Source organism: Myotis lucifugus, unplaced genomic scaffold, assembly GCF_000147115.1.
Source record: "Myotis lucifugus unplaced genomic scaffold, Myoluc2.0 scaffold_78, whole genome shotgun sequence".
Taxonomy (NCBI): domain Eukaryota; kingdom Metazoa; phylum Chordata; class Mammalia; order Chiroptera; family Vespertilionidae; genus Myotis; species Myotis lucifugus.
Window position 1 is genome coordinate 3,061,758 of NW_005871126.1, and position 26,141 is coordinate 3,087,898.

Sequence of the window (26,141 nt, forward strand, 5' to 3'; positions counted from 1 at the left end):
AGGGGGAGTGCAGGAGGCAGCTGACCAAAGATTCTCTCTCATCATTGATGTTTCTATTTCTCTCTCTCTCTCTCTCTCTCTCTCTCTCTCTCTTTTTCTCTCTCTGAAATCAGTAAAAACATTTTTAAAAAAATAATCTTTATATAGGATTTATATTGACATGCAACATACTGAGACTACCAATTATTGTACTCGCTTTCTCTGACCTGCCCTCCTCCACCTCCTTTTCAATGTTTACTTCAGTGGTATAATTATTCCTGATCATCAGAATGTCAGTGAATTTTAATTTCATTGGAAGGAAAAATGTGTGGAGTGATTTCTGGAAATCAGTAGGGCAGCATTGGCTGTGTGATCTAAGATAAGTTACTTAACTACATTCTGCATGTAACATGGCAGGAAAAAATTTGTTAGCAGTTGGCACCAGAATTCTGTTTAGGGAGTGTGCTGTTTGTGTCTGGAACTACTTCTTGCTAACTTCTGGGTCAGGGAGAGACTAAAGGGGGTGGTATTGTTGCAAAGTTGGATCTGAAATAGCAGAGGGTAGAACTGTTGGGATGAGCCAAAGAGAGGACATAAGAAAGCAAGAAGGGCTGGAAAAGGGAAAAGCAACGAAGGATTAGGGAAGAAATCTTTGGGAGCTTTAGGCAAGTTTGTTAGAAAATAACTCAGATCTCTGAAATCAATTGTAAATTATTCTTCAGAAATTATGTGTTCTGAGATTATTTCCCCTTGATATACCCCTCACCATCTTTGCCCTTCAAATTTCTAATATATCTGCATTTTTGTATATGGTATCTGTGGGTACGCACGTGTGTATAAATGGTAAAGTGACTGTTTCATCTGAGGTTAACATGGTTTGTGCTGTGAATAGTGGCTCCTCCTGGGAAGAGAGGGCCTTGAAAGTGTAACCTTCCTGGGAATGTTCAGAGCATCCTTCCTGGCAAGTGCTTCCTTTGTACTGACTGCATGGACTTTTGGAATGTAGGCACTCTCTTGATTCACAGAGAGATTTTGTTACCGCTGAAGCACTTGTGCCCCAGCTTAACTGTGGGAGGCAACCTTAAAAGTGAAGCCCGAAACTCGCTAATTATCTTACTAAACTCCTTATGTGCTCAGCGTTTCTTCCGGCAAGATGGTAGGCGCCCATCTGTGAACGCTTCCATTTCACACAGTTCATTGTGGTTCAGTGATTTCAGATTGTTCAGCTATTAATGAGCTTTCCTAATATCCTCATAAGAAATAATAGGGTAGGAATAATTATTAGTATGTATATGAATGTTTCTATAGTCTGAAAATTCCATCACTGTTAAGTTTATATGTGTAAGTAATTTTACTGGCGAATATAAACCAAGTTGAGTAAATAGAATATAGTTTTAGAAATTATTAATTATAATTGTTTTGTTTGTATATTAATCAGTTATATGTTCTTATTGGAAAATGCTTTCCAACTTGAAATATAAGAATGTTCTTAGAGAACATACATTATATTATAGAGAAGTGTAGATACATGGTCTCTATAAGTTCTGTTACTACACTGCCTTAATTTGTTTAATAGAAAGATTTTTTGGAAGGCAGGGAGGGGTGGGTGGGAAAAGGTTACCCAAAGAACTTACTTATATGCATATATGCATAACCCATGGACACAGACAATAATGTGGTAAAGGCTTGGAGAGGGGCTGGGGGAGATGGAGAGGGCCAATGGGGAAAAATGGGGACATCTGTAATACTTTCAACAATACAGATATATTTTAAAAAATTAGAATTTTAGCATTTGGTTGGACTCTAAATTGATATTCATTTTAGCTAAAATTTTCACTATTATCTTTTATATCTGTAACAACCAGCACAACAAAAATCAGAGTCTTGATATAAATGATTGATAAGGGTAGAATGTAAATTGATGAGAAGATAGCATATTTGATAAATACAATTGCAAGTACTAATGAAGGGAAAGGCAAAAGGAAGGGATGCCCACAAGATAAAATTACATATTTTATTGATTATGAGATATACAGTTTTCATATTTTAGCATCTTTAAGACTGAGCTGCCTTTTATAGCTTCTGTTGACCAAATAGAATCTTGGTCAACCGAAGCTTTACAAGGTCATCTTTGTTGCCTGAGCAAAGATGACCTTGTTCATAGCTGCTCCTGTATTGTCATCTCAATTGAGGTTTGTGCATCATTGGTTCTGTACATGTTGAGTTTGATTGGCATTTAAAATATCTCCAAAAAGATGCCAAAACTATAATAATAAAAGCATAATATGCTAATTAGACCAGACATCTTTCCAGATGTGCTTCTGTCCTTCCAGACAAAGCCAGGGCTGTGAGGGAAGCCCGGGTCCAGAGTGCCTGCCAGTGGCCTCTGGGCAGCCGGGGTCCTGGGTGCCAGAGGGAAGCCGGTGCCGGCAGCTGGGGGAAGGAAGGCCTACTCTTGCACGAATTTTGTGCATTGGGCCTTTAGTTGTGTATAAAGAAAGACATGGAAACAGAGCAATGGGTTGCCAATTTGATTTATAAGGAAATTATTATATCAGAGAAATGATGAAGCATTCTGTATTTTCTTATAAAGCAACAAAATAGGAAGAAAATACCCACAAGTAGATGAAGCTGTATTCAAGATAGATACTAAAATGTGTGCAGAATAATTGTCTATAGCACATGCCAAACAATGTAAGTGAAAGCAGGAAAAACCTCTGTTTCTTAGAATAGATGAAAGAAATGCCAAAACAAGAGGTTAGTGCAAGACTATCCATGGCGCTATTATAAAAACATTGACTTATAGTTCTATTGGCTGTGTTCTTTGTGTGTGTGTGTGTGTGTGTGTGTGTGTGTGTTATTGGCATATAATATGATAGCATCTTAGATTTGATGGAATATGATTTATTTTAAATAAACAATACCTGCCAATTACTTGGAAAGAAAAATGATTAATTAGAAAAGAACGGCCTGACTGGTGTGGCTCAGTGATTGAGCATCAACCTATGAACAAGGAGGTCACGGTTCGATTCCCGGTCAGGGCACATGCCTGGGTTGCTGGTTCCATCTCCAGTTGGGGGTATACAGGAGGCAGTTGATCAATGATCCTCTCTCATCATTGATGTTTCTATCTCTCTCTCCCTCTCCCTTTTTCTCTGAAATCAATAAAAATATATTTTAAAAAAGAGAAAAGAATGAATGTTTGGAGGCACACAGAAAGAAAACAGTAATCATTGTATAACCTTTAGGTACATAGAACTGACACATGGAGAGGCAAGTAATGCAGATGTTAGCATTATCCTGATTTTTTCAGTGAAAAACATTAGTGATAGACAAGGTAAATGATTTGCTTCAATCAGATAGTAACTGGAAGAACTGGCTTGAACGTAGGTCTTTGGACTCTTTTCTAGGAAAGTAGTTGGAGAGAAACCAGCTAGGGGTTATGGTTGAAATCATGGCTTAGCCAGGTCTCACTGGGAGAGAAGAGAAAATTCAAGAGGCCAAGACTGAGTTTACCACTTAGAAAGGAAAGAGAAGATTTATTGTGTAACGATAGATGGAGAAACTCTTGAAGAGGCAAACAAGAGTGATTTTATATTATTGCATAATCATTAATTCCATTATTATACAATATTATATATTAATGAATTTAAATAAATACTGTCTATGTTCTGATGACTCCTAAATTTGTCCTCCATCTAGTACCTATTTATAGACTCACATATTCAACCCTCAGCTTGGCTAACCTATTTGGATATCTAATGTGAGTATCAAACTAAACTAATCAGAAGTCTTAATCTCCCCCCACCCACCCACCGCCCTCTTTCCCATCCCAATAAATGGCAACTCCATTTTCTAGTTGCTCGATTCAAAAATCTTTGAGGTCTCCTTGACTTATCTCTTTCTCTCACACTTCACATTTGATTAACTCCACTGCCAAATTATGATGAACCTACTTTCAAACATTGTAACTATTTCTCATCTCCACCGCCACCACCTAGGTCCAAGCCACCATCATCTCCCTCCTTGAGTTATTGCAATTGTCTCCCAACAAAACTTTATGCTTCCACCTTTACCACTTATGCCAGAAACCTTGACTGTTTTAGAGGTGGGGACTGGGAGTCATTTTAGGTGAAGAATTGAACAGGAATCTTTAGTGTTATTTAGATCGCACCAATTTATATGGCCAGTTAGCCAAGGGCTGGTTATCCTGCTGCCAAAAGATTAACAGTGGCTTTTGGAGAATGAATGGGAAACAGCCCCCAGTTTCTGTATTACAAAACCCCATAGAGGATAGATTCAGAAGTCTACTGCTGTTCTCTAAGAACAGAAGCTCTTAAAAGAGTGTCTTTATTTTGGGTTACACCTCATTCTAACAAACCTGTGAAACAGAAAGGCTGCATTTTTAGAATATTTGCTAGATAATAACCTGTGGCTGATATCACTCAACAGCCCAGAAGACAGAGTTTTCATAACACTAATTCTCATTGGATAAAAAGGTTTTCTCATTAGAAGCATTTGTTATTTTGCAAGAGCTTTTGGCTATTATTTGTGTAAACACAGTTCTTATTTTTATTTATTTTTAATATTTTTTATTGATTTCAGAGAGGAAGGAAAAGGGAGAGAGAGATAAATTTAGAAACATCAGTGATGAGAGAGAATCATTTGCAAATAGAGATGTCATAGAAGACTGAAACTGGTGATTCTTAGTACGTATATTATTTGACCTCTGCTGCACTTAATACTGTTATTTCATGCTTCCCTGAAATTCTTTTCTTCTTGAGTCACAACACACCTCTTTGTCTTGTTTCTTGTTAGCTTCCTTTGCTGACTTTTTAAAAATCTACCTCCTTACTGTTGCTGTTCTCCAGTGTTGCCTCTCAGCTCTCTTCTTTTGTCACTCTATTTGCCTTCCCTTGGGGAAAACATCCTTTAGCTTTCTCAGTCAGCCATTAGCATCATCCCGGCCTTGCTTCTCTGTGCTGCAGACAGTTATCTGTCTTCTGGCTGTCTCCATGTAGAAGCCCCACAGGCACACATTTCAGCGTGTCCCCGAAGTGAATTAATGATCTTTCTCATCAAACCTTCCCTGTCCCAGGAGTCCCTATCACCGTTATGAGCACCATCCATCAAATCACTGAGGTGGCTGACTTTTGAGTCATCTTTGTAACTCCTCACTTTATCATCCAGATCTACTTAACTACAAAGCCCTATCAAAATTACTTTCATATTATTTATTATCTTTGTATTATCTCATTATTTCCACTGCTGTTGCCTTTATGGTAGTCATAAAAATCCTTTGCCAGGGCTCAAATAGTGTCCAGAAATCTTCCTTCAATCGGATTTTTTTCCCTACAGTACGAATTTGTCTTCTAAAATCCAAATTAAAATTTGTCACTGGCTCCCCATTACTTTCTAAATGAAGTCTCAGCTTACCATCCCTCCCCACACTCTCTCATTTGCCTCAAATGCCAGCATCACTCTTCACTCCTCAAGACCATGCTCACCAGAACTTCTGCATACATGCAGTGCCCTTGGTCTAGAGTGTCCTTCCCCTCAGTATCTCTTATATGACTTAGCAGTGACTCTGTCTTTTTCATCTTTTTATTCCCAGAACCTATAGAAATGTTTTGATATTTGCAACCATAGTAAAACAAAGACTTATATTTTTGATATTTATTTTTATATATTTAAATGTCATTTAACAAAGAAAAATCAACCAAAAAAATGAGTACGCGTGTCACCTCTGACACGCGTGTCATAGGTTCGCCATCACTGGCCTAGAGTGTCCTTCCCCTCAGTATCTCTTATATGACTTAGCAGTGACTCTGTCTTTTTCACCTTTTTATTCCCAGAACCTACCAGAGTGTTTGACACAGAGTGAGTCTTCAGCAAGTAGCTGGGGTAATATGTATCATTATGATGCAATGTTTTTTTTGTTTTTTTTTTGTTTTTAAATATATTTTATTGATTTTTTACAGAGAGGAAGGGAGAGAGATAGAGAGTTAGAAACATCGATGAGAGAGAAACATCGATCAGCCGCCTCCTGCACATCTCCTACTGGGGATGTGCCCGCAACTCAGGTACATGCCCTCAACCGGAATCGAACCTGGGACCTTTCAGTCCGCAGGCCGATGCTCTATCCACTGAGCCAAACCGGTTTCGGCAATGATGCAATGTTTTATTCTAACTTTTAAATTAAATCATCATACATGAATACATGGACCAAAATATTTACAAGAGAACTGAAAAATAAGGAGAAAAGGAAGTAAAATGCTAGAATCTTCAAGGAATTTTCACTCACTGAAGTGAGGAGAGAATTGAGAGTCATATTTTGAACTAAGCCTGCTGAACAAGAATAGCATGGAAATCTCAGAAGAAGATGGGGAAAGGCTGTGACTCAACCCCATTCTACCCACTGGCAAAGAAACACAGAAGATCCCCAGGTCATGTGAACGCTTCTTAGCTTGATGAAGTCATTGCCCTTCCTTCATCAGTTTCTCTCTTTCCTCAATCACTTGGAAACCACCCTTCGCAATACATAACATGCATGGGTAGAGAGTGACAGGTAGAGGCAGTAGCACTTCGCAGGCTAAATTGTGTGAAAGCTGGAAAATGTTCAAAAAGGGAAGATGAAGATGAGAGGAAGAGCCCTAAGAATAGTGTCTGTGGAGGTAAAGTTTTTACTTCTATCTCTGACTGGAGAAGAACTGAAGCCTACATATGAGTCCCTAGCAGTCAGACAACAGGCTGGTTGGAGTGGATGATCCTCCCTTAGTCCAGCAAAAACACGAGATAAATGCTTGCCGGACACCGGAAACTAGGCTCTGGGCTCAGCCGTTTAGTATTCTGTGTAGGTCTAGATCCAAAAAAGAAAATGTGCAACACGTAAATGATCAGTAATGGTGGGTAAGAGGCTACCATTCACCATGTAGCCACATATTGTTTTGGATGTGTGTGTGTGTGTGTGTGTGTGTGTGTTTACTATTTAAGAAAAATTAAAATATATACATTTGGGGCTAGCCGGTGTAGTTTAGTGGTTGAACATCGACCTATGAACCAGTAGGTATGGTTTGATTCCCAGTTAGGGCACATGCCCGGGTTGCAGGCTCAATCCCCAGTAGGGGGCATGCAGGAGGAGCCGATCAATGCTTCTCTCTCATCATTGATGTTTCTATCTCTTTCCATCTCCCTTCCTCTCTGAAATCAATAAAAATATATTTTTAAAAGAAGAGAGACAAAGTGTAGAAAAGAAAGCAAGAACATACCTTTCCCCTTCTCCCTTCCTCTCTGAAAGCAATAATACACACACACACACACACACACACACACACACACACACACACACACGGTATAGATCCTACAAAACATTTTGCAACACAAGGAAAAGTAACTGAAAGACTCAGAGGAAAAACACAAATAAAAAATTTTTTTCAGAGGGAATAAAACAAATTCTTTCAAAGCCTTAGCTTTATGTACTTAATACAGATTGACCCACGGGGTGCCAGAAATGTTTAGAACAACAGAGAATGAGTTGAAAGTGGAGAGGCAAAGGGAGATGACTGAGAGCAGGCAGAACTGCAAAGAAAGCAATACTTAAAGAGAGCAATACATTTCACATCAGATGCAGCAAAGAGCAGAGTTAGAGTGCAGAAAATAAAATTTGTAATATTTCAACTTTATAAATGTAGAGCAATAAAAAAGAGATATACGATAAGAAATAAGATGGAGGAAAAATAAAGGAGATTCAATGTATATGTTACAACTTTTCTGAAAAAAATTAAAAAAAGAATAAAAAATAAGTAATCATCAGACTCAATCAGGAAAAAAAGGCTTAGAAAATACCTTTCTCAAATACCCTTCTTGAATTACTTATGATATGTTCTATGAATATATGCATGATAGCTGTGAGCCAAATACTCAAGATTAAGAAATTTGCTGTCTAAAGTACTAATAGTAAAATTCAAAAGCAATTAAAAATGTAGGGGTCACAGTGTGGTGATTAAAGGAGGGAAAAGGGGATGAAAGGGGATAAATGGTGATAGGAGACTTGACTTAGGGTGGTGAACATACAGTATAATATACAGATGATGTATTATAGAACTGTACATCTGAAACCTATATAATTTTATTAACCAGTGTCACCTGAATAAATTCAATTAAAATATAATTATAAATACGTAAAAAATGTAGGGAATTAACAGTGGTAAATATTTTAAAGCCAGTTTGGGGGTGGAGAGTAAAGACATTACTTGTAGTTTGCCCACTTCTATGGTTTAACTACATTGTCAGTGTGGCTAAAGTCCAGCTACCAATGTGAAGTCCATGTGGAGTTAGAGAGAAATGTGCACAGTTGAGTCTCACATGCCTTTAAGGAGTGAGCTTCGGGTAGACCCATCAGTTCATAATTTGAGAAAAACAATTTAAAAATTTCATCTCATACTGTATACAAAAATCAACTGTGTACTCATTGTATTAGCTTTTTAGGGTCACCATAAGAAATTACCACACACAGGGAGGTTTAAACTAGCAGAAATGTACTCCCGGACAAGTCTGGAGGCTAGCAATCTGAAATCAATGCAAGGGCATGCTTTCTCCGAAGTTCTAGGGGCGGATCCTTATCTCTTCCTAGCTTCTGAGGGTGGCCAGCAATCCTTGGCATTCCTTGTCTTACAGACTCATCACTCTAATCTCTCTCTGCCACCATTGTCACATGGTGTTTCCTCTGATTGTGTCTGTCTCTGTTTTGTTTTCTTATAAGGATACCAGCCATCGGAGGAGAGTCCATCCTAATCTGCTATGACCCAATTTTAATGACTTACATCAAAAAGGCCCTAATGCCAAATAAGGTTATATTTTGAAGTTTTGGGTAGATGTGGATTTATAGAGGACACCGTTCAGACCAGTATAAGGATTAACACATAATATGTAAAACACAAAAACAAAAAAGAGCATCAATGTGAATTCTTATTTGTTCTGAGGATGGAACACTTTCTACTGGAAGAATTCACAAAAGGTGATGTACACATTTCACATTAAATACATTTTAAATTCGTTCTTGTCAGTAACATAACCTAAATATAAGAACTCCAACAATAATTTAGAAAAAAGAACATCAGATATAAACAGAAAAAGCATAACTCTCATATACAAAGGTAGTATATATAAATAGATATGAAAAATATTTCAGTCTTGGGAAAAATTGGACATAGAGGTAACAAAATCATGAAGGAATAAATGCAGATGGCTTATGAAATTTATAAGTATTCAACTATATTAATAATTAGTGCAGTTACATTAAAACAGCAGCAAACTATTTTTAACTATCAAAGCAGCAAAAATAAAGAGAAGAGATAATGATGGTGAACATTGTCATGGGAGAATAATGGAAGAATAAATAAGTACAACCTTTCTTCTAGAAAAACAAAAGAATTGACATATATCAAGAACCTTAAAAATGCTCCTACCTTTTGAATTTGTAATAACACTTCTAAAAGTCAAACCTAAAGGAATAATCTTGAAATCTATGAAGCATAAAGAATTAGAAATGAAAAATTGGTATCAAAGAATTAAGTACTATCTTGAACAATTAAAAACACTCTATTGTTGAGGATTTATTGCAGAGAATGTAATCCATTCTAGTTCATTTAAGCATAAAGGGATTTATTTAAGTGGGATTTAGAGTTGGTGGGAAGGAGAAGAAACGCTGAGGGAACAGAGACCAACTCCGAGAGCCACATGGCAGAAGCTGCTGCAGTTAGTGGAGTGCGAAATCAGGCAGCCGCCTGCCATGCTGGGAAGCTGCAGCTCCTGCTGCTCGCTCCAGACTCACACTACGTTAGTCTAGTGATAGTCAGAATCTGACTTTGAAAACAGGCCCCTGACCTCTCCTCATTTAATTCAGTTCAGATTTCAAGACACACAGTTACACCTCAGGCTGAAACCTACATCACAACTAGAACCCTCGCTGTAAAGAGTTCAGGAAGTGTAGTTAGCTCTCCAGACTCTGAATAGAGCACGTCACAGAGGGAGGTTGAAATGGACATTGTGTGAGCCCATCCGTGTATTTGCCACACCCCAAACATCCAAAATATAGGAAATACATTCAATGGCTTTAAATGACTTTGGAAATACTTTTGATTTGGCGTTTACTTAACGAGCATGAGATGGAAGCATATATAATGCATAATCTCAACTGTGTAAAAAACATATAGGGGACAAAACAATAGAGAAATATGCCAGTGCATTAAACACTCACATGAAACTATGGGAGATTTTCTTTCTCATAAGTATACCTTTTCTACAATAATCATAAATTAATTGTAGAATCCTCATTTCTCCTGAAAACAAGCAAATTCATGTTTGATAAATAAATGCAAGAATTAGTGACATAAAGAGAAAATAAGCACCCATTGCTATTTGTTTTGCTGTTTTAGGGTTTAAAGAAATCAAGGAAAAGCTTTTTCATTCCCCTCTAAACTTGGCTTTTTCACAGCAGCCTTGAGTTGTAGCTGCTGGGATAATAATATAGGTAGCACAGTTTGGCCATTTAGATATGCATTTAGGTCTTGTGTGTATGTGTTTGTCTTAGACAATATATAGATAAATATATGTAAATATCAATCTATAATATTAGTACGTGTAACATGCAAATATATAATTTTGTATAAATCTAGGTATACATAATATTTATGTTAAAGTATATGACTAGTATATTAGTTAGTGTTCTCCAGAGAAACAGAACCAAAAGGAGATATATAGGTAGATAGATGAGACTGAATGACAGAGAGATTGATTTGTTATAAGGAATTGGTTATGGAGGATAGGAAGTCCCACCATCTACTATCTGCAAGGGGGACCCAGGAAAGCTGGCGGGGTAGCTCTAGTATGAGCCTGAAGGACTGAGAACCAAGAAAACCAACGGTGTAAGTTCTAGCCCAGATCCAGAGGCCTGAGAACTAATAGTGTAAATTCTAGTCCGAAATCAGAAGACTGATATGCTAGCTCAAGTAGGCAGGTAGAGGGAGTAAATTCTCACTTTCTCTGATGTTTTGTTCTATTCAGATACTCAAGAGATTGGACAATACACACCCACAGTGGAAGCACCATCTCTTTTACCCAGTTCACCATACAATGCTAATTTCATCTGGAAATGCCCTCATAGACACCCCAGAAATACTATTAACCAAATATCAAGGCACCCTGTGACTTAGTCAAGTTGGCACAAAAAATTAACCATCATAACTACATAGAATCTTAAGTTAATCTATACTAATAAAAGAGTAATATGCTAATTAGACCAGGTCGACCAGACATCTTCCAGTTGTCCGAATTCCTTATGGACAAACCATGGTGGCGGGGGCTGAGGCAGAGGCAGTTAGGGGCAATCAGGCCAGCAGGGGAGCAAACAGTTAGGGGGCGATTAGGCCAGCAGGGAAGCAAGTAGTTAGGAGGCAGCCAGGCTGGCAGGTGGGCAGTTAGGGGGTGGCCAGGTCAGCAGGGAGGCAGTTAGGGGTCGATCAGGCTGGAAAGCAGAGGCAGTTAGGGGTGATCAGGCAGGCAGGTAGAGTGATTAGGGGCAATCAGGCAGGGGGGCAGTTAGGGGGCGATCAGGGGGACAGTTAGAGGGTGATCAAGCCGGCAGGGGACCAGTTAGGAGGCAATCAGGCCGGCAGGGGACCAGTTAGGGGGCGATCAGGCCAGCAAGCAGAGGCAGTTAGGGACAACCAGGCAGGTAGGCAGGCACGCGAGTGGCTAGGAGCCAGTGGTCCCGGATTGTGAGAGGAATGTCCAACTGCCGGTTTAGGCCCCATCCCGGCAGTTGGACATCCCCTGAGGGGTCCTGGATTGGAGAGGGTGCAGGCCAGGCTGAGGGACTCTCCCCCCCCCCCTTGTACGAATTTTGTGCACTGGGCCTCTAGTATTAATATATAAAGAAACCAGTTTTATTTATTAATCATAATTATAAATCAATGAGTAAAATGTTGCTTGTAAATAAAAATGAAACCAGAAATGCAGTATGTATATGGTCTTTTCAAAGTTAACTAGCAATATTATATACTTTATGTTCTCATAGAATGCTGCTTTTAATAAAAATTCCATTGGTAGTTTGGAGTGAATAATTTTTATTGTTTAGCAACTATGACAAAATCCACTCATTTTTCAGTGTCTTTTCTCTTCGTTAGATATTAGAGATTTTCTTTTTGGAAAATTAGTAATTTTCTAATTTAAATCATTTCCTGGAATAGAACTATCTAAGTAGAGTGAACGTTTTTTTCCCTATTATTCTTCCTTGTGAGGCAGCTTTTATTGCTAAACAGCTGTCTGGACATGCTTTCCAACTTAGCATATGACCCAGCATGTGACTCTCCTCAGATATTCTGGGGGATGACTTAACTGCCCCACCTTATTACAAGACACCCCTGCAAGGTGATGCCAAAAGGTGTAGACTAACATGTGAAAATAAAAATAACCCAATAACAGATATAAATAAACTCTTTTCCTTAATTCATCCTTCATATATTTGGTCTCTTATCCTAATACATAATGATTATAGGGCATGCTTTTAAGAAGGTTCCAATATATGCACTGTTCTGTTTTTTGTTTGTTTGTTTACTTTTCCATTTTTGAACAGTGAGCAAAGAATGATGTTATTAACCCTATTTTAGAGAGATAGGAGAATGACTGCTGTGTATATGTAACATAAAATGTGTTACTCAAAATACTTCTTACTGTAGACAGACAGTGACGCAAGACAGATAGAAATGGCAGAAATTGCCACGTGCCTTGCATCTAATATAGGTGTAAGTAGGGAAAATGGTTTACTTTAAAAGCTGATGTAATCTACTTGGATCACAACCTGAAATGGAAATAGATGCTCTGTTTTCAACAACTGCAATATAATTAACTCTTGGGCTCTGTTTTTACCTAGCCACAGAATCAACTGCTTTGCAGTCTCCTCAGGGTTGTTAGGGGATGTTTGCAGTTCATGACTTGGGAGAATTGAAGGTGAAATGAAATGAATATATGATTAGTCCTTGAAGTTGAAGAGAACAAGCGAAACACACCTCACCTCCTTCTTTGTTATTTTCTTCACTTTGCTGTTTCCCTCTCCATCTTTGTTCAGTGTGACAGAAAATAATGGGATCAGTGATTGGGAGGGAAGGGATTTTTGTTCCTTTTCTCTCTTTGTATCTCAGTCTCTGTATCACACAAGCTTCTGATTGCCTGATTTTATCTTTCCTTTTTTTTGCATTTTAAATTAACATTCTCTTCCTTTTGTCCCTTTGTTTTCTATTGTCATGTTCTCTCTTTTCCTTTCCTTTTCCATCTGTCCCCACTCCTCCTCTTCTTTTTCCCAGATGATGGGATAAATTGGAGAGTTAGGGCAGTGATGGTGTGATGAGCAGGTTGGGTGTCTGAAAGGACAAGCAGCTCAGGTGGAGTCCATCTTGGTTCTGGGAGGTACATTAAATATGGCTGAAGGGATTTCCCAGGAGTAGGCTTGAGATGGTATCTCCAGTATGTGATATAGTCTGCATGGGATGAAGGCACTGTAAGGCAGAAAAAATAGTAGCCTTTTCAAACGGGAGTTGTGTGTAAATTTCAGTTCTGCTACAAGGGGTGTGTGTGTGTGTGTGTGTGTGTGTGTGTGTGTGTGTAAGATAGAAGTCAGTAGTGGTAGCCAACTTGGTGTCCAGAAGAACCAGAGGTACCAGCCACAGTTCATGGACAGCAGGGCTGGACCCGAAGGACAAGACAAGATCAACCACATTAGAGACAACCTAAGGATCCACCATTTCTAGGAGGAGCCAGAAGGTGAGGAGGAGGAGGAGGAGGAGAGATCTTCTGACAGGAAAACCAGCTCTGGCAGAGTTTTCATTTTAAGTAGTTGTGCTATTTACCCCAAAGACTGTTTTACTTCAAAGACACTGAATTGCTTTTAATTGACAAATTTAAGGTTTTTTCATGCCATTAGCAAGAATGGGAGCACAGAATAAGATGAAGGCACTGTAAGGCAGAAAAAATAGTAGCCTTTTCAAACGGGAGTTGTGTGTAAATTTCAGTTCTGCTACAAGGGGTGTGTGTGTGTGTGTGTGTGTGTGTGTGTGTGTGTAAGATAGAAATCAGTATGTTAATAGAGGTCAATGATGAATGGTAGAATGGGGAGATTATTGATTTATTTTTCCTTTTCTCTCTCATATTTAATATATATATTTTGAACTACTATATGCCAAACAGACTTCTTTGTGCTTATCTTTATGTTTCAGTTGCTCCATATTTGTACAAGTACAATTTTTTTGCTTTTGTAAAGAGAAGATTATAATTCAGTGTTATTTAAAAATTATCCAATTCCCTCATTGTGGTATTTGAATGAATCATATCCCACCATGTGAGTTCTAAACCAGACCTTGGAGTTGACCTTCTGTTCTTGAGTATATTCTGTTGAGGTTGGTTAGTTGTAAATTCAAGGTTTTCAGGAATCATTTTGTAGAACTTTTATAGAGCTTAATTCTCATGCAAACCTTTTCAATCACAATTTGCGACCTATCATGTTGTGATTATGTACAAACCAGCATTCTGTCTTGATCTTCAGAAGCAGAGCACATTTGCCAGTCAGCATGATACCCTTGTACTCAAATGGTCACACCCAAAATGGGTTAGGAGCTTCATGTGAAAGTCAAGTCTAGTAGTTGATTCTGTTTTTGCGATAGTGATCTCTCTGTACCACACCAAATACAAGGGGTTTCCTTGCAGGTAGATCATGGAAACCCTGATATGTCGTGGCAGCCTGCAAAAGTAGCCTTTGCAAGCTACAGGTGGCGCATACTAGTGAGATGGTCCCATCTGCTTTCTCATGGGTATCAAATGCATCCTCTGATGGCTTTGGGGATTTGTAAGTGATTAGTTAAAGATGATTTCTTTTTTAAAAAGCTCTCATCTAAAAGTCTCCCCAAATTAGTTTTATCTTTTGACTTGCAATAGCCAGCATTCAACCTGCCAAGCCACCCAGCCAAAGGCAGCATGGATGGAATATTAGGTCCTCTTTTGTTTCTCAGATTTAGTCAGTGGGCTGCACCATGAGGTCAGGTGTCCTCACATTCCACTCTCTCCTGGATCTTAAGTGCAGCTGGCCTCCCCTCTCACTCCCCAGATCTGAGGGAAGAAGGATCCCTGCCTTCACACCCTTCCTAGATTTTCAGTTTGAGTTGAGTTTGTGTCACAGTAGAGAAATTCAAGTTACTTTCTAACTTTTCAGTTGAGAAATAAAGAGAGACTCTAACCCTAGGAATATAATAAATTTAAAACACTGCATGATTTAGATTTATAACAAAGATTTTACCAGCACATTTTTAAAATGAGTTATAATTGAATAATGGAATATGTAATTAAATAAACGATACCTAGAATGAATGTGCAGTCTATTAAAACTGTTCATGCAAATAGTTTCATTAATTGCTTTAAATTACATTTAGGAAGGCATAGATCAATTCTTTGTGACAAAATGGATGGTGCATTTTATAATATTTTAGAGCGATCTCATTGTTTTCTAATAACTTGGCTTATATTTAGCTTTTTTTATTATAGAAAAGAGATTCTTTGATATTCTCTTTCTGCTTTAAATAAGTCTCTGATAAACTATATGAAATTGACCGTTTTCTCTGACCCCCTACACTTACTCTTTTCTTGTCATTTCTGTTTACTGATAGCTTGGAATAACAGTCACATATTAAAAATTTTCAACAAAACAATGAAAAATGAGCATACAATTATACTCACCTCAGTATTCTAGTAATGTATACATGAACACATGCCAGCTATATCCTGCCTAGAAAGTATTTTTTAAATTGTTTATTTATAACTGGCATCCTTGGAGATAATGTTTATTTCTGTAGAATTCTTTAAGAATTTATTTCTCATCACTTGTTTTTTCACAGAGGAGAGGAGTGGTGATGATGATGATGGTGATGAAGATGATGATGGTGAAGTTTTAGATGAAAGCCAAAAATTATAAGACTTCTTATGTGCCAAGCACTGTTCTAAGTGCAGCAGCACACATATGAAGTCATTCAGTGCTTACAGCAACTCTATAAGTAGGTGCTCTTAATACCTCCATTTTTTTCAGATGAGAAAATTGGGCATAAAGAGATGAAGTAACTTGCTGAAGGTTGTAGTTTGCCTGTGGAAGAGGCTGAACTTGCAGTCTTCTCAAAGTACCTTCTCTATTATTAGAAGCCATATTTTGAGACCATCATCTATATTAGAAAATTTTGTAAGATACTATGTGGCAAAATCAATGGGCTTCCAATATGCAATCCGTTTTTTAAAATACAAGGTGATTGCTTTGTGTCAACATTGACATAATTTTTTTTACTTAAAAGTTGAAATTCACAGATTAGAATATTCCTCACTTAATTTTATGTCTCAAAAGGAATTAATATATGATTTTAAAGTTTAGTATACCTTAAGTTCATATTGAAATTTAGGGAAATAAGAATAATTGCTATTTTGAGAATTACAGAAGTGAGAAACCATAAAAGAACACCTATGAGAAAAACAAGCATAACTTCATTTGTCCTGGAAAAAAATAAAATTAAAAACGATTATATGATTCTTGGATGTTTGTCAAAAATTACCTTATTCTGTTTATAAGAAAATGAACTGGTATCTAGTGAGAGATTTATATTTCAGAGTGCTATTCAGTTTCTAATTACCCATTTTCTGGTTAAAGGCAAGGAAATAGTTTGCATAAAAACCATGGAAAGAAAATGTTGCTTTACAAACAAGAAGGTAACCAAAAGTGTCTCATATTATCCTATTATTCCTAAAAAATCATTTTATGTTTTTTTTCCTGTGGCATATTTTGAAATGAAACGAACGAAATGCATTTTATGAAAAATTACAACGATGCTTAGACATTCACTCATTCCTATATGCATTTATTCATTCCACAGGGAATGTCTACACTATATCAGGTATAGTGTTACGCTTAGGGAACACAAAGATAAAGGACATTAGCTTTTTCTGAAGGAACTTAGCAAATGAGCCATAAAAATTAAAGAGATAATTATATTAAGTTCAGATTTATCCATCTCTGAAAGGATTGTCTTAAATTTTTATCCTCTTAGAAGCATCCCAGTTCAGTTTGGAATGCCCATCCTATAAATATTTTAAAAGTTTGCATTCTTTTTTTCCCCAAATATATTTTATTGTTGTTGTTTTTTTTACAGAGAGGAAGGGAAAGGAATAGAGAGTTAGAAACATCGATGAGAGAGAAATATTGATCAGCTGCCTCCTGCACACCTCCCACTGGGGATGTGCCCGCAACCAAGGTACATACCCTTGACCAGAATCGAACCTGGGACCCTTCAGTCCACAGGCCAATGCTGTATCCACTGAGCCAAACTGCTTAGGGCAAAGTTTGCATTCTTAGGACGTATTTTAACATGTGCTGTGTATGAATGGAATAGTTTGGTATGATGTGTTTTTTGTAGTCTGGTAAAATATTCTCCTGTGGAAGAGATACTCCCACAGGATAAGAAGGTACAGAGGAAGAAAGATTTGTAAATCAACACAAAATTAACGTTCATTGACAAAGGAAAAGGAAGCAACAGCTGTGTAAACAAACAGCTGTGCAAAGACAGAAAAATAACAGTGAGCAGCCGTGAACATGGCAAATGGTCTAAAATATGAGAAAAGCAAGTAAATAATATGAGGAAATGAGTTAAGCCACTGGAAATTACTGACAGTTTTGAACAGGAAGTAAATAATAAGGGAAGTGTTCAAATAAGAGTTCTTGTAGACAAAAATTAGAAAAATATTTTATGTAGATGTGAACTTTAAAAATGAAATATGCTTAAGAGATGAATTAACTTGCACATTTATGAATCTTTTGTAAATGTGCTTTATATGATACAAACAACAATATAATAATATTAAAAAATTAAGCCCTACACAGTTTGGCTCAGTTGGCCTGTGGACTGAAGGGTCCTGGGTTCAATTCCAGTCAAGGGCATATGCCTGGTTGTGGGCTTGATCCCTAGTAGGGGGTGTGCAGGAAGCAGCCAACCAATGATTCTCTCCCATCATTGATGTTTCTAGCTCTCCCTCTCCCTTCCTCTGTGAAGTCAATAAAAATATATTTTTTTAAATGTAAAAGAATAAAATTACAACAAAATCCTAAGTTATTGTGTTGAAAAGAGTAAACTTGAAACTCACAATTATTTTGCTTTGCATTTATGTGACTACTAAGGTGCCTGACTTTTCAAAGGAAAATATTTAATAACACAAGTAACTCATAAATGTATTCACCTTCTAAAAAATGAAAGCATTCCAGATGAAGCTAAAGTTTCCCTTGACCAATCAGCCAAAGAACATAAATGCATAATCCATGGACACAGACAACATGGTAATGGTCTGAGGGAAGGCAGGGCCAGGGCTGGGTGGATGGGGGCAATGTGGGGGAAATGGGGACATCTGTAATAGTGTCAACAATAAAAATAAAGACAAATAAATAAATAAAGCTTCCCTTGACCCTTTACCCCTCCCCCATCCTTACTTCTCTCCCCATAGGTGGTCATTACATTCAGCTTAATATGAATCCTAACCTTTCCCCATGTATTTACACATGTATGTGTTACTATAGAAAATATACATCTTTATCTGGTATGATAATCCACTATATAAATTGCAGTAGTCATTATGGAATTTCTTTGTTTTTCATATAACATCTTGTCTTGGAAATATTTCCATTTCAATAACAATAGAGCTGTGTTATTAAGAGAACTGCTTTGTATCCATAGTCTGGATACAGCTGTTTTGCTATTCCCTTCATGATCGACTTTTAGGTTGTTTCTGATTTTCTGCATCCTTCAGCAAATATTCATGAATCTTGTCTTAGTGCCATGTGCCCAGCGCCCTTCCTGGAGCTGTGGATTTAGCAGTAAACAAAACCAAGTTCTCCTTGTGGACATTCAAGAAGACACAAACAATAAACAAAGACATGCACATATAATAAAATGTCATGTAGTGATAGGTACTACGAAGATCTGCAACGAAGGTGAGAGATCAGGTCAGAAAAGGCTTCTCTGAGGGCTTTCATTTGAGTCAAGACCCACGAGAAGTGAGGGAGGTTGCTCTGTAAATAGCAAGGGTACCAGCTGAGAAATGGAAGTGCTGGGTCAGGAGGTGTGTATATTGAAAGTGCCAAATCACCTTCTGAACTGTCTGTGACAATTCATACTCCTATTTGAAGCATGAAAGTACCCATTTCTCACATTTTTTCTAATAATTATTAACATGCTTCTTAATTTTTACCAATTCAGTGTGTGGAAAACTGGGGGTTTTTTTGCTTTAGTTTTAATTGGTATAAATTTCATGCTTGTGATTGTGCATATTTTATTTTAAAAATTTATTTTTTCTAGTGTCAACTTTTTAAAAAATCTTTATTGTTGAAAGTATTACATAGATCCTCCTTTCCCCCCCATAAACCTCTTCCAGCCCACTCCCGTCCTCCCTACCCCTCAGGCACTCACCACCTCATTGTCTGTATCCAGGGGTTATGTATATACACATACAAGTTCATTGATTGATCTCTTCCCACCCACCCTCCCCTGCCTTCTGTCTGAGATTCAACAGTCTGTTTGTGCATATTTTAATATGTATATTGGCCCTTTGAATTTGCTCATCTCCGACTTGGCAGTTCTAAATTTATAATAAATCTTTAATTTATTATATATTTCTAAAATGTGATTGCTATTGTGTAAAGAAGCTATGATGTGGGGTTTTTTAAGACTATGTTTTTAGAGCACTTTTAGGTTTGCAGCAAAATTGAGAGAGGAAAGTACAAAGATTTCCCATATACCTCATATCCACACACGCCCAGCCTCTGCCATTATCAGCCTCCACACCAGAGTGGTACATTTGTTATAATTGATGAACCTACATCAACACATTATAATCACCCGAAGTCCCTAGTTTACATTATGGGTCACTCTTGGTGTTGTACATATTGTCAGTTTGGACAAGTGTATAATGACATATTTCCATCGTTATAGTATCATGTAGTATCTTTTCACTACCATAACAACCCTCTGTGCTCCACCTATTCATTTCATTCTTCCCTTCCAACCCTGGGCAACTGCTGATTTTTATACTGTCTGCATAGTTTTGCCTTTTCCGGAATGTCATTAAGTTGGAATCATGCAGTATGTGGCCTTTTCAGATTGACTTCTTTAACTTAGTAATATGCATTTAATGTTCCTCCCTGTCTTGTCATGGCTTGATAGGTCATTTCTTTTTAGTGCTGAGCTATCCATTGTATGGATTTAATAGTTTTTCTATCCATTCACCTACTGAAGGACATCTGGGTTGCTCCAAGTTTTGGCAATTATGAATATGCTTGTACAGGTTTCTGTGTGGATATACAATTTCAACACCTTTGGGTAAATACCAAGGATTGTGATTGCTAGATTGCATGGTAAAGTCTAATTTTGTAAGAAACCATCAAACTGTCTTTCAAAGTGGCTGTACCATTTTGCATTTCCATCAACAATGAATGATGAGCCCTGGCTGGTTTTGCTCAGTGGATAGAGTGTCGGCCTGTGGACTGAAGGGTCCTGTGTTCGATTCTGGTCAGAGCACATGTCCAGGTTGTGGCTCAATCCCCAGTAGGGGGGTGTGCAGGAAGCAGCCAATCAATGATTCTCTCTCATCATTGATGTTTCTCTCTCTCTCTCCCTCTCCCTACCTCTCTGAAATCAATAAAAATATATTTAGAAAAAAGAAAAAAACAATGAATGATGAGCAACAAGGGATTTATGTATGCAAAAAAATGGAAAGGTGCACATACAGGGATGACTGAAGCATAGGGTGAGGGCATGAAGAACAGCTGAGTATGAGGCTAGAGAGATAAGCTGGACACCACTCTTTAAATTCTGATTTAATTTTATAATTTGGTAAAATTCAAAACCATTTCTGTTAAACTCTTGATTAGGATAACATTAAATATAATAAGTATGCCATAAATAGTTATTAAATTGCATTAAATTGAGTTAAGTAATGTCACTTATTGAAGAATGGAGTAGATAAAAGTAATACAATGCAATATACAGTATGGGCTGGTTTTTAAACAATGTTAATAAAATTAAGAGTATAGTAAATCCAAGATGTGTGTTCCTTTTCAAAGTTAAAACTCAAGGAAGGAAGACTACCCTCTTCAAGAATAATCAGTCAGCTTTAAGACAGGGAACAGAAAATCAATTGCCCTGATTATTTTGGAGCTGTCTATTATTCACCTTAGTATGTGGTCCACTACAAAAATAGGGAAAGTTCCATCAGCCAGCAGAGCCCTTCGGCGCAGCAATAAGGAAGGAATTGTTTAAGGAAACAAAAGGGAACTGGAAGTATACTAACTGCTCTAGAATGTTGCTGGTGGAATGAGACCTAGAATGTAGGTCTGAGAACAGAATGGACATCGGAAGAATTTTCTCTTATTAAGGTCCAACAGTGTTTGAAAGGCAGAAGGAGATAATTCAGTACAGGTGGAGAAGTTGGATGTTTTAAAGAGGGGAAACCCACTTTGAACAAGAGTTCTTTAGAAAATGTGAAATAGCTTGTTCCATGACACAGTGGGGAAGAGGGACCACTTCTTCCTCTTAGAATTGCAACAAGGATAACATCCTATATAATAAAAAGCTAATATGCAAATTGACCAAACTGCGGAACAACAGGTCGCTATGATGCGCACTGACCACCAGGGGGCAGATGCTCAATGCAGGAGCTGCCCCTTGGTCATCAGTGCGCTCCCACAGGGGGAGCGCCGCTCGGCCAGAAGCCAGGCTCACGGTTGCTGAGTGCAGCGGCGGTGTCAGGAGCCTCTCCTGCCTCCACAGCAGCACTAAGGATTTCCAACTGATGGCTGCAGGACTGCAAGAGGGTGCAGACCAGCCTGAGGGACCCCCCGAGTGCACGAATTTCGTGCACCAGGTCTCTAGTTGAAGATATAAAGAAGGAGGTGTTGAAGGATAGATGCAGAGAGCTAGACAAATTACTTTAATGGTTTTGATCTTCTAAATAAGTATATCCCCTGGACACTTATATCACAATCAATGGGGAGTGCTGGATAAAAATTCATCTCCCTGGACAACTCTCATCAGAAAGTGATATCACATCATTCCAGCTATAGTTTGAGAACCACTGTTCAAACAAAGAAGAAAACTATCTGCAGTGTGTGTCTACATTATTGAGAAAGAATTACTGTTTAGGAGGAGAGATAGGGATGGGCAATTAAGAAGATGAAAGATTGCCTGGGAAGTGTGGCTCAATGGTTGAGCATCGACCTATGAACCAGGAAGGTCACAGTTCGATTACTGGTCAAGCGCATGCCCCATTTGCAAGTTCTATCCCCAGTAGGGGGAGTGCAGGAGGCAACCAATCAATAATTCTCTCTGATCATTGATGTTTCTATCCCTCCTCTCCCTTCCTCTCTTAAATCAATAAAAAAATTTTTTAAAAAGGATGAAAAATTTAAAATTTTCTAAGCAGAGCCTATTTGGAAGTTGGGAAATGGGAATTTCTGCTGGAGAAGCTAGCTCAGCTCCAAAATATGGTTCAATGTGCTTCCATGACTTCTTCTATGGTAAAGTGATTCCACCTAAAAATGCTGTGATCACTTCTCTATTTGTCAGAGCTCAGGAAATATTGCTACAGCAGGCTGCTGAAGTGAAGTCCAAACAAATTAGAGATGCTGAATCAAGGCCATGAAGAAAACTTGAGCAATTTCCCTTCCTTTGGACTTGAGAAACACACCTTTCATGGAAGGCAAGGTTAATAACACTGGTTGCTGCATAAAATCCTGTGGATTTGAGTATTCAGAATTTTGGTTTCACATATTTATGATGAGCCCTGCCAGAATGTCAGGCCAGACTCCTGCTAGTTGTGGCTCAGCTCCATTCTCAGATGCTGCTGCTCCTTCTTCAAATAACCTGAGATGGGCAGCTCCCCTTCCTGTGAAAGAAAACAAGGGTTGCAAGGCCCTAGCCTATTTTATTGTCTTTTTCTCTTTGTTTTCACTTGAGCTACTCCAGCAACTTCTTAATTGGTCTTTAGTTCACCAGCCTCCTCCTTCTTCAGAACATCTTCTGAACTGCCAGAGTTACCTTTCTTGACATGGACTGACCACTAAACAGATGGTGAAATATTTGTAACCCAAATGGTAAATCCTGTAAGTACTTACTGCTGTGAAGACTCCCCATCACCAGAGTGAAGTCCAAACAAATTAGAGATGCCCAAGTTTTTTGCCACATGCCTCACCTGTCACCACAACCTCCATCATTCCAGCCTTGCTTGTTACAGGAACACTGAATCCTCATCATTGTTTTAGTGCACTGTATACCCTTGTCAGTGACCAAAGTGTCCCCAAAATTGGGTCATTAAATCTTTAATTCTCCAATGTCTGACACATAGGATGTTTACCATGAATTTTAGGTGAACATAGTTGAACTTTCACTTCATATAATCTAAAGTGAAAGAACATAGGAAAGAAGTGTTCTTTGGTGCAAGCAACATGGGCAGCTCTTAGCATCATTTTATAACAAGTCTTTTTTCTATGTAATATTATAGTTATAAGATAGCATTGATTAATCTGAATACTTGTAGAATCATAGAATTTCAAAGTGAAGGAGTATTTTAGAAGGCGTTCCTTTGATTTGCAGATGAGGAATCAGTCCTGTGCTTATGTCAGACCATACAAATAGCTTTTATCAAAATCCTATTCAATAACCAAAACTTTTTGAATTCATGGGTATTAAACCATCCTTACATTCCAGGCAAATAAAATGTGGAAGAGAACAAAATGTGCAATGCACTTTAGTTAAGAGGAAATCTCATTAAGGACTCTTAACCTGAGTCTAGGTTGCTGAGGTGGGGAAAAGCCACGCTACATGATGAGAGAGAATTGGAAGTTCAAGGATGTATGAGCTATCAAGTCCATCAGAAGAACAACAGAGTGGGTGTTGATGTATTTCTTTTCTCCCAGGGTAATTGAGCCTCTTTTTCTCTTTAATAGGTTTCAGAACCTGCTGTGGTCCAGAAAGACATTTGTGGACAACATGAAAATTTATAACCACAGCTACATCTATATGCCTGCTTTTTCTATGAAGACAGGAACAGAGCCATCCCTCCGGGTTTATTATACACTGTCAGATGTCGGTGCCAATCAAACAGTGCTCTTTGCTAATCCCAACTTTCTGCGTAGCATTGGAAAGTTCTGGAAAAGTAGAGGAATTCATGCCAAACGCCTGTCCACAGGACTCTTTCTGGTGAGCGCAGCCCTGGGCCTCTGTGAGGAAGTGGCCATCTATGGCTTCTGGCCTTTCTCTGTGAATATGCATGAGCAGCCCATCAGCCACCACTACTATGATAATGTCTTGCCCTTTTCTGGCTTTCATGCCATGCCGGAGGAATTTCTCCAACTCTGGTACCTTCATAAAATTGGCACACTGAGAATGCAGCTGGACCCATGTGAGGATACCTCACTCCAGCCCACTTCCTAGGGACAGTGGAAAAAGGAAGAACTAAGCCAGGGTATTTTTGCTAGGTTTTCTACAGGACTGCAAAAGGAAGTGGTGCAGTTATTTCATGGATTTGCCTGGGCCACTTGCAAACAGCAACCGCAATCCAAAGGAAACTCTATTTTTAATGTTGGCTTGGAGGACAAATAGGAAGATGTTTTATGAAGTATTCAATAGCACATTGTGGATTTGCAACTAGTGACATTCTGATGAAATGATTGTTGGTCAAGCACATTTACATGGTTTAAATCGAGAAGGTACAGTTCACAAATAAGGCGGAACTCTAGCTGTTGAAGTTGAAGAGTTCATCAAGGTTAATAAAGGAAATTCCAGGGCAAAGTATTACTGATTATCAATATAAGCTGGCTTAATTAAAAAAAATTACTTATAAAGACTGAAATTCGAACCATAGATTTTTTAAAAATTATTATTTATTTTTGTCCTATTTAGGGGAAGTGAATAGGTAATGGGGTAGATTTTTTAAAAATCCCTTACTGAGTATTAAGGACATAAAACAATACAGCTGATATTGTGATTTGTTGAACCAACTGTATGTTAACTGTAGTCCCCCTCCATTTAAAAAATGTTAAATAAGAATTACTTCCTCCTCCTTTGTCAAGTCTACTTAGACAATGTGAAACATTGTTGAATTTAGACTGTGTTGTTTCACAGTCTGAATAACATGAACCATTTTTCCTCCTCCTCAGAATGTAGGGCATACATTCAGTTTTAGGTCTGCATTTTGTAAGCCTGTTTGCATTATTGTTATTTTAGTGCACAAAGAGTACAAATGTGAATGCGTTATTTATTTGCAAATTATTTGCATAATTGTCTTTATAATTTAATGTTCAGAGATGAAGTAAAGCACAATGTGGTAAACTTAGTCTCTGGAAGACAGATTGGAAGGCTCCTCCCTTTTCTATCTATCATGGTATATTCACTCTGAGATAAAGCATATGCGCGCGCGCACACACACACACACACACACACAACTTAACAAAGCTCATTCCCATGAATCCACATGACTGGTATTTCAAAAATCTGTAACCAGTGTTGGAGAGTTCCAAATGTATTATGTACCTACCCACCACACCCTGATATGACAAACCAGCTTACTGGTTGCTGCTCATAATGCTTATACCAGCTTGAGATGCAAACTTTACCCCCAAAATGCTTACCCCAAATGAACAGAGTTGTTTTACTCATTCTGACTCTCTCCATCATATCACGAATGGACCCTGTGTTGAGTATGATCATATTAGGTAGATTCATACAAGTAAAGGGGTGTGAATTAGTAGCTATCTAGTCTCATAGTAGCAGATAGGACTACTTTGAAAGCCAAACTCTGACAGACTACGAGCAGCCAAATGTGTTTACATATAAGAGAAAGGTAAAGGAAGCCTTTTATTATCTTTGTTCTTTGAGATGCCTTATTCTAATAGGAGATGCTAGAACTCACTATCTTTATTTTTTTAAGTATCACCAAAATTTAGGTAAATTGTGCCAAAAAGTTGTTTTATATTTTAATGGTAGAAATTTAGTACACAATACAGATTAAGTCAGGTGGCATTTTAAATGGTAGGTTAATCT

General features: G+C 38.0%; 1 protein-coding gene across 2 annotated transcripts in view; it reads left to right on the forward strand.

Annotated features, from left to right (window-relative positions):
* ST8SIA1 (ST8 alpha-N-acetyl-neuraminide alpha-2,8-sialyltransferase 1) overlaps nt 1-25,076 on the forward strand; it is a 133,582-nt gene extending 108,506 nt beyond the window's left edge. The window contains exon 5 of one of the 2 annotated variants that reach the window (XM_006090657.3): nt 24,047-25,076. In XM_006090657.3, the coding sequence (XP_006090719.1) occupies nt 24,047-24,533 (487 nt within the window). In that variant the 3' untranslated portion in view covers nt 24,534-25,076. The remainder of the gene's footprint in view (nt 1-24,046) is intronic. The other variant, XM_023755537.1, reaches the window with a different exon arrangement.
* Nucleotides 25,077-26,141: the final 1,065 nt, after the last annotated feature.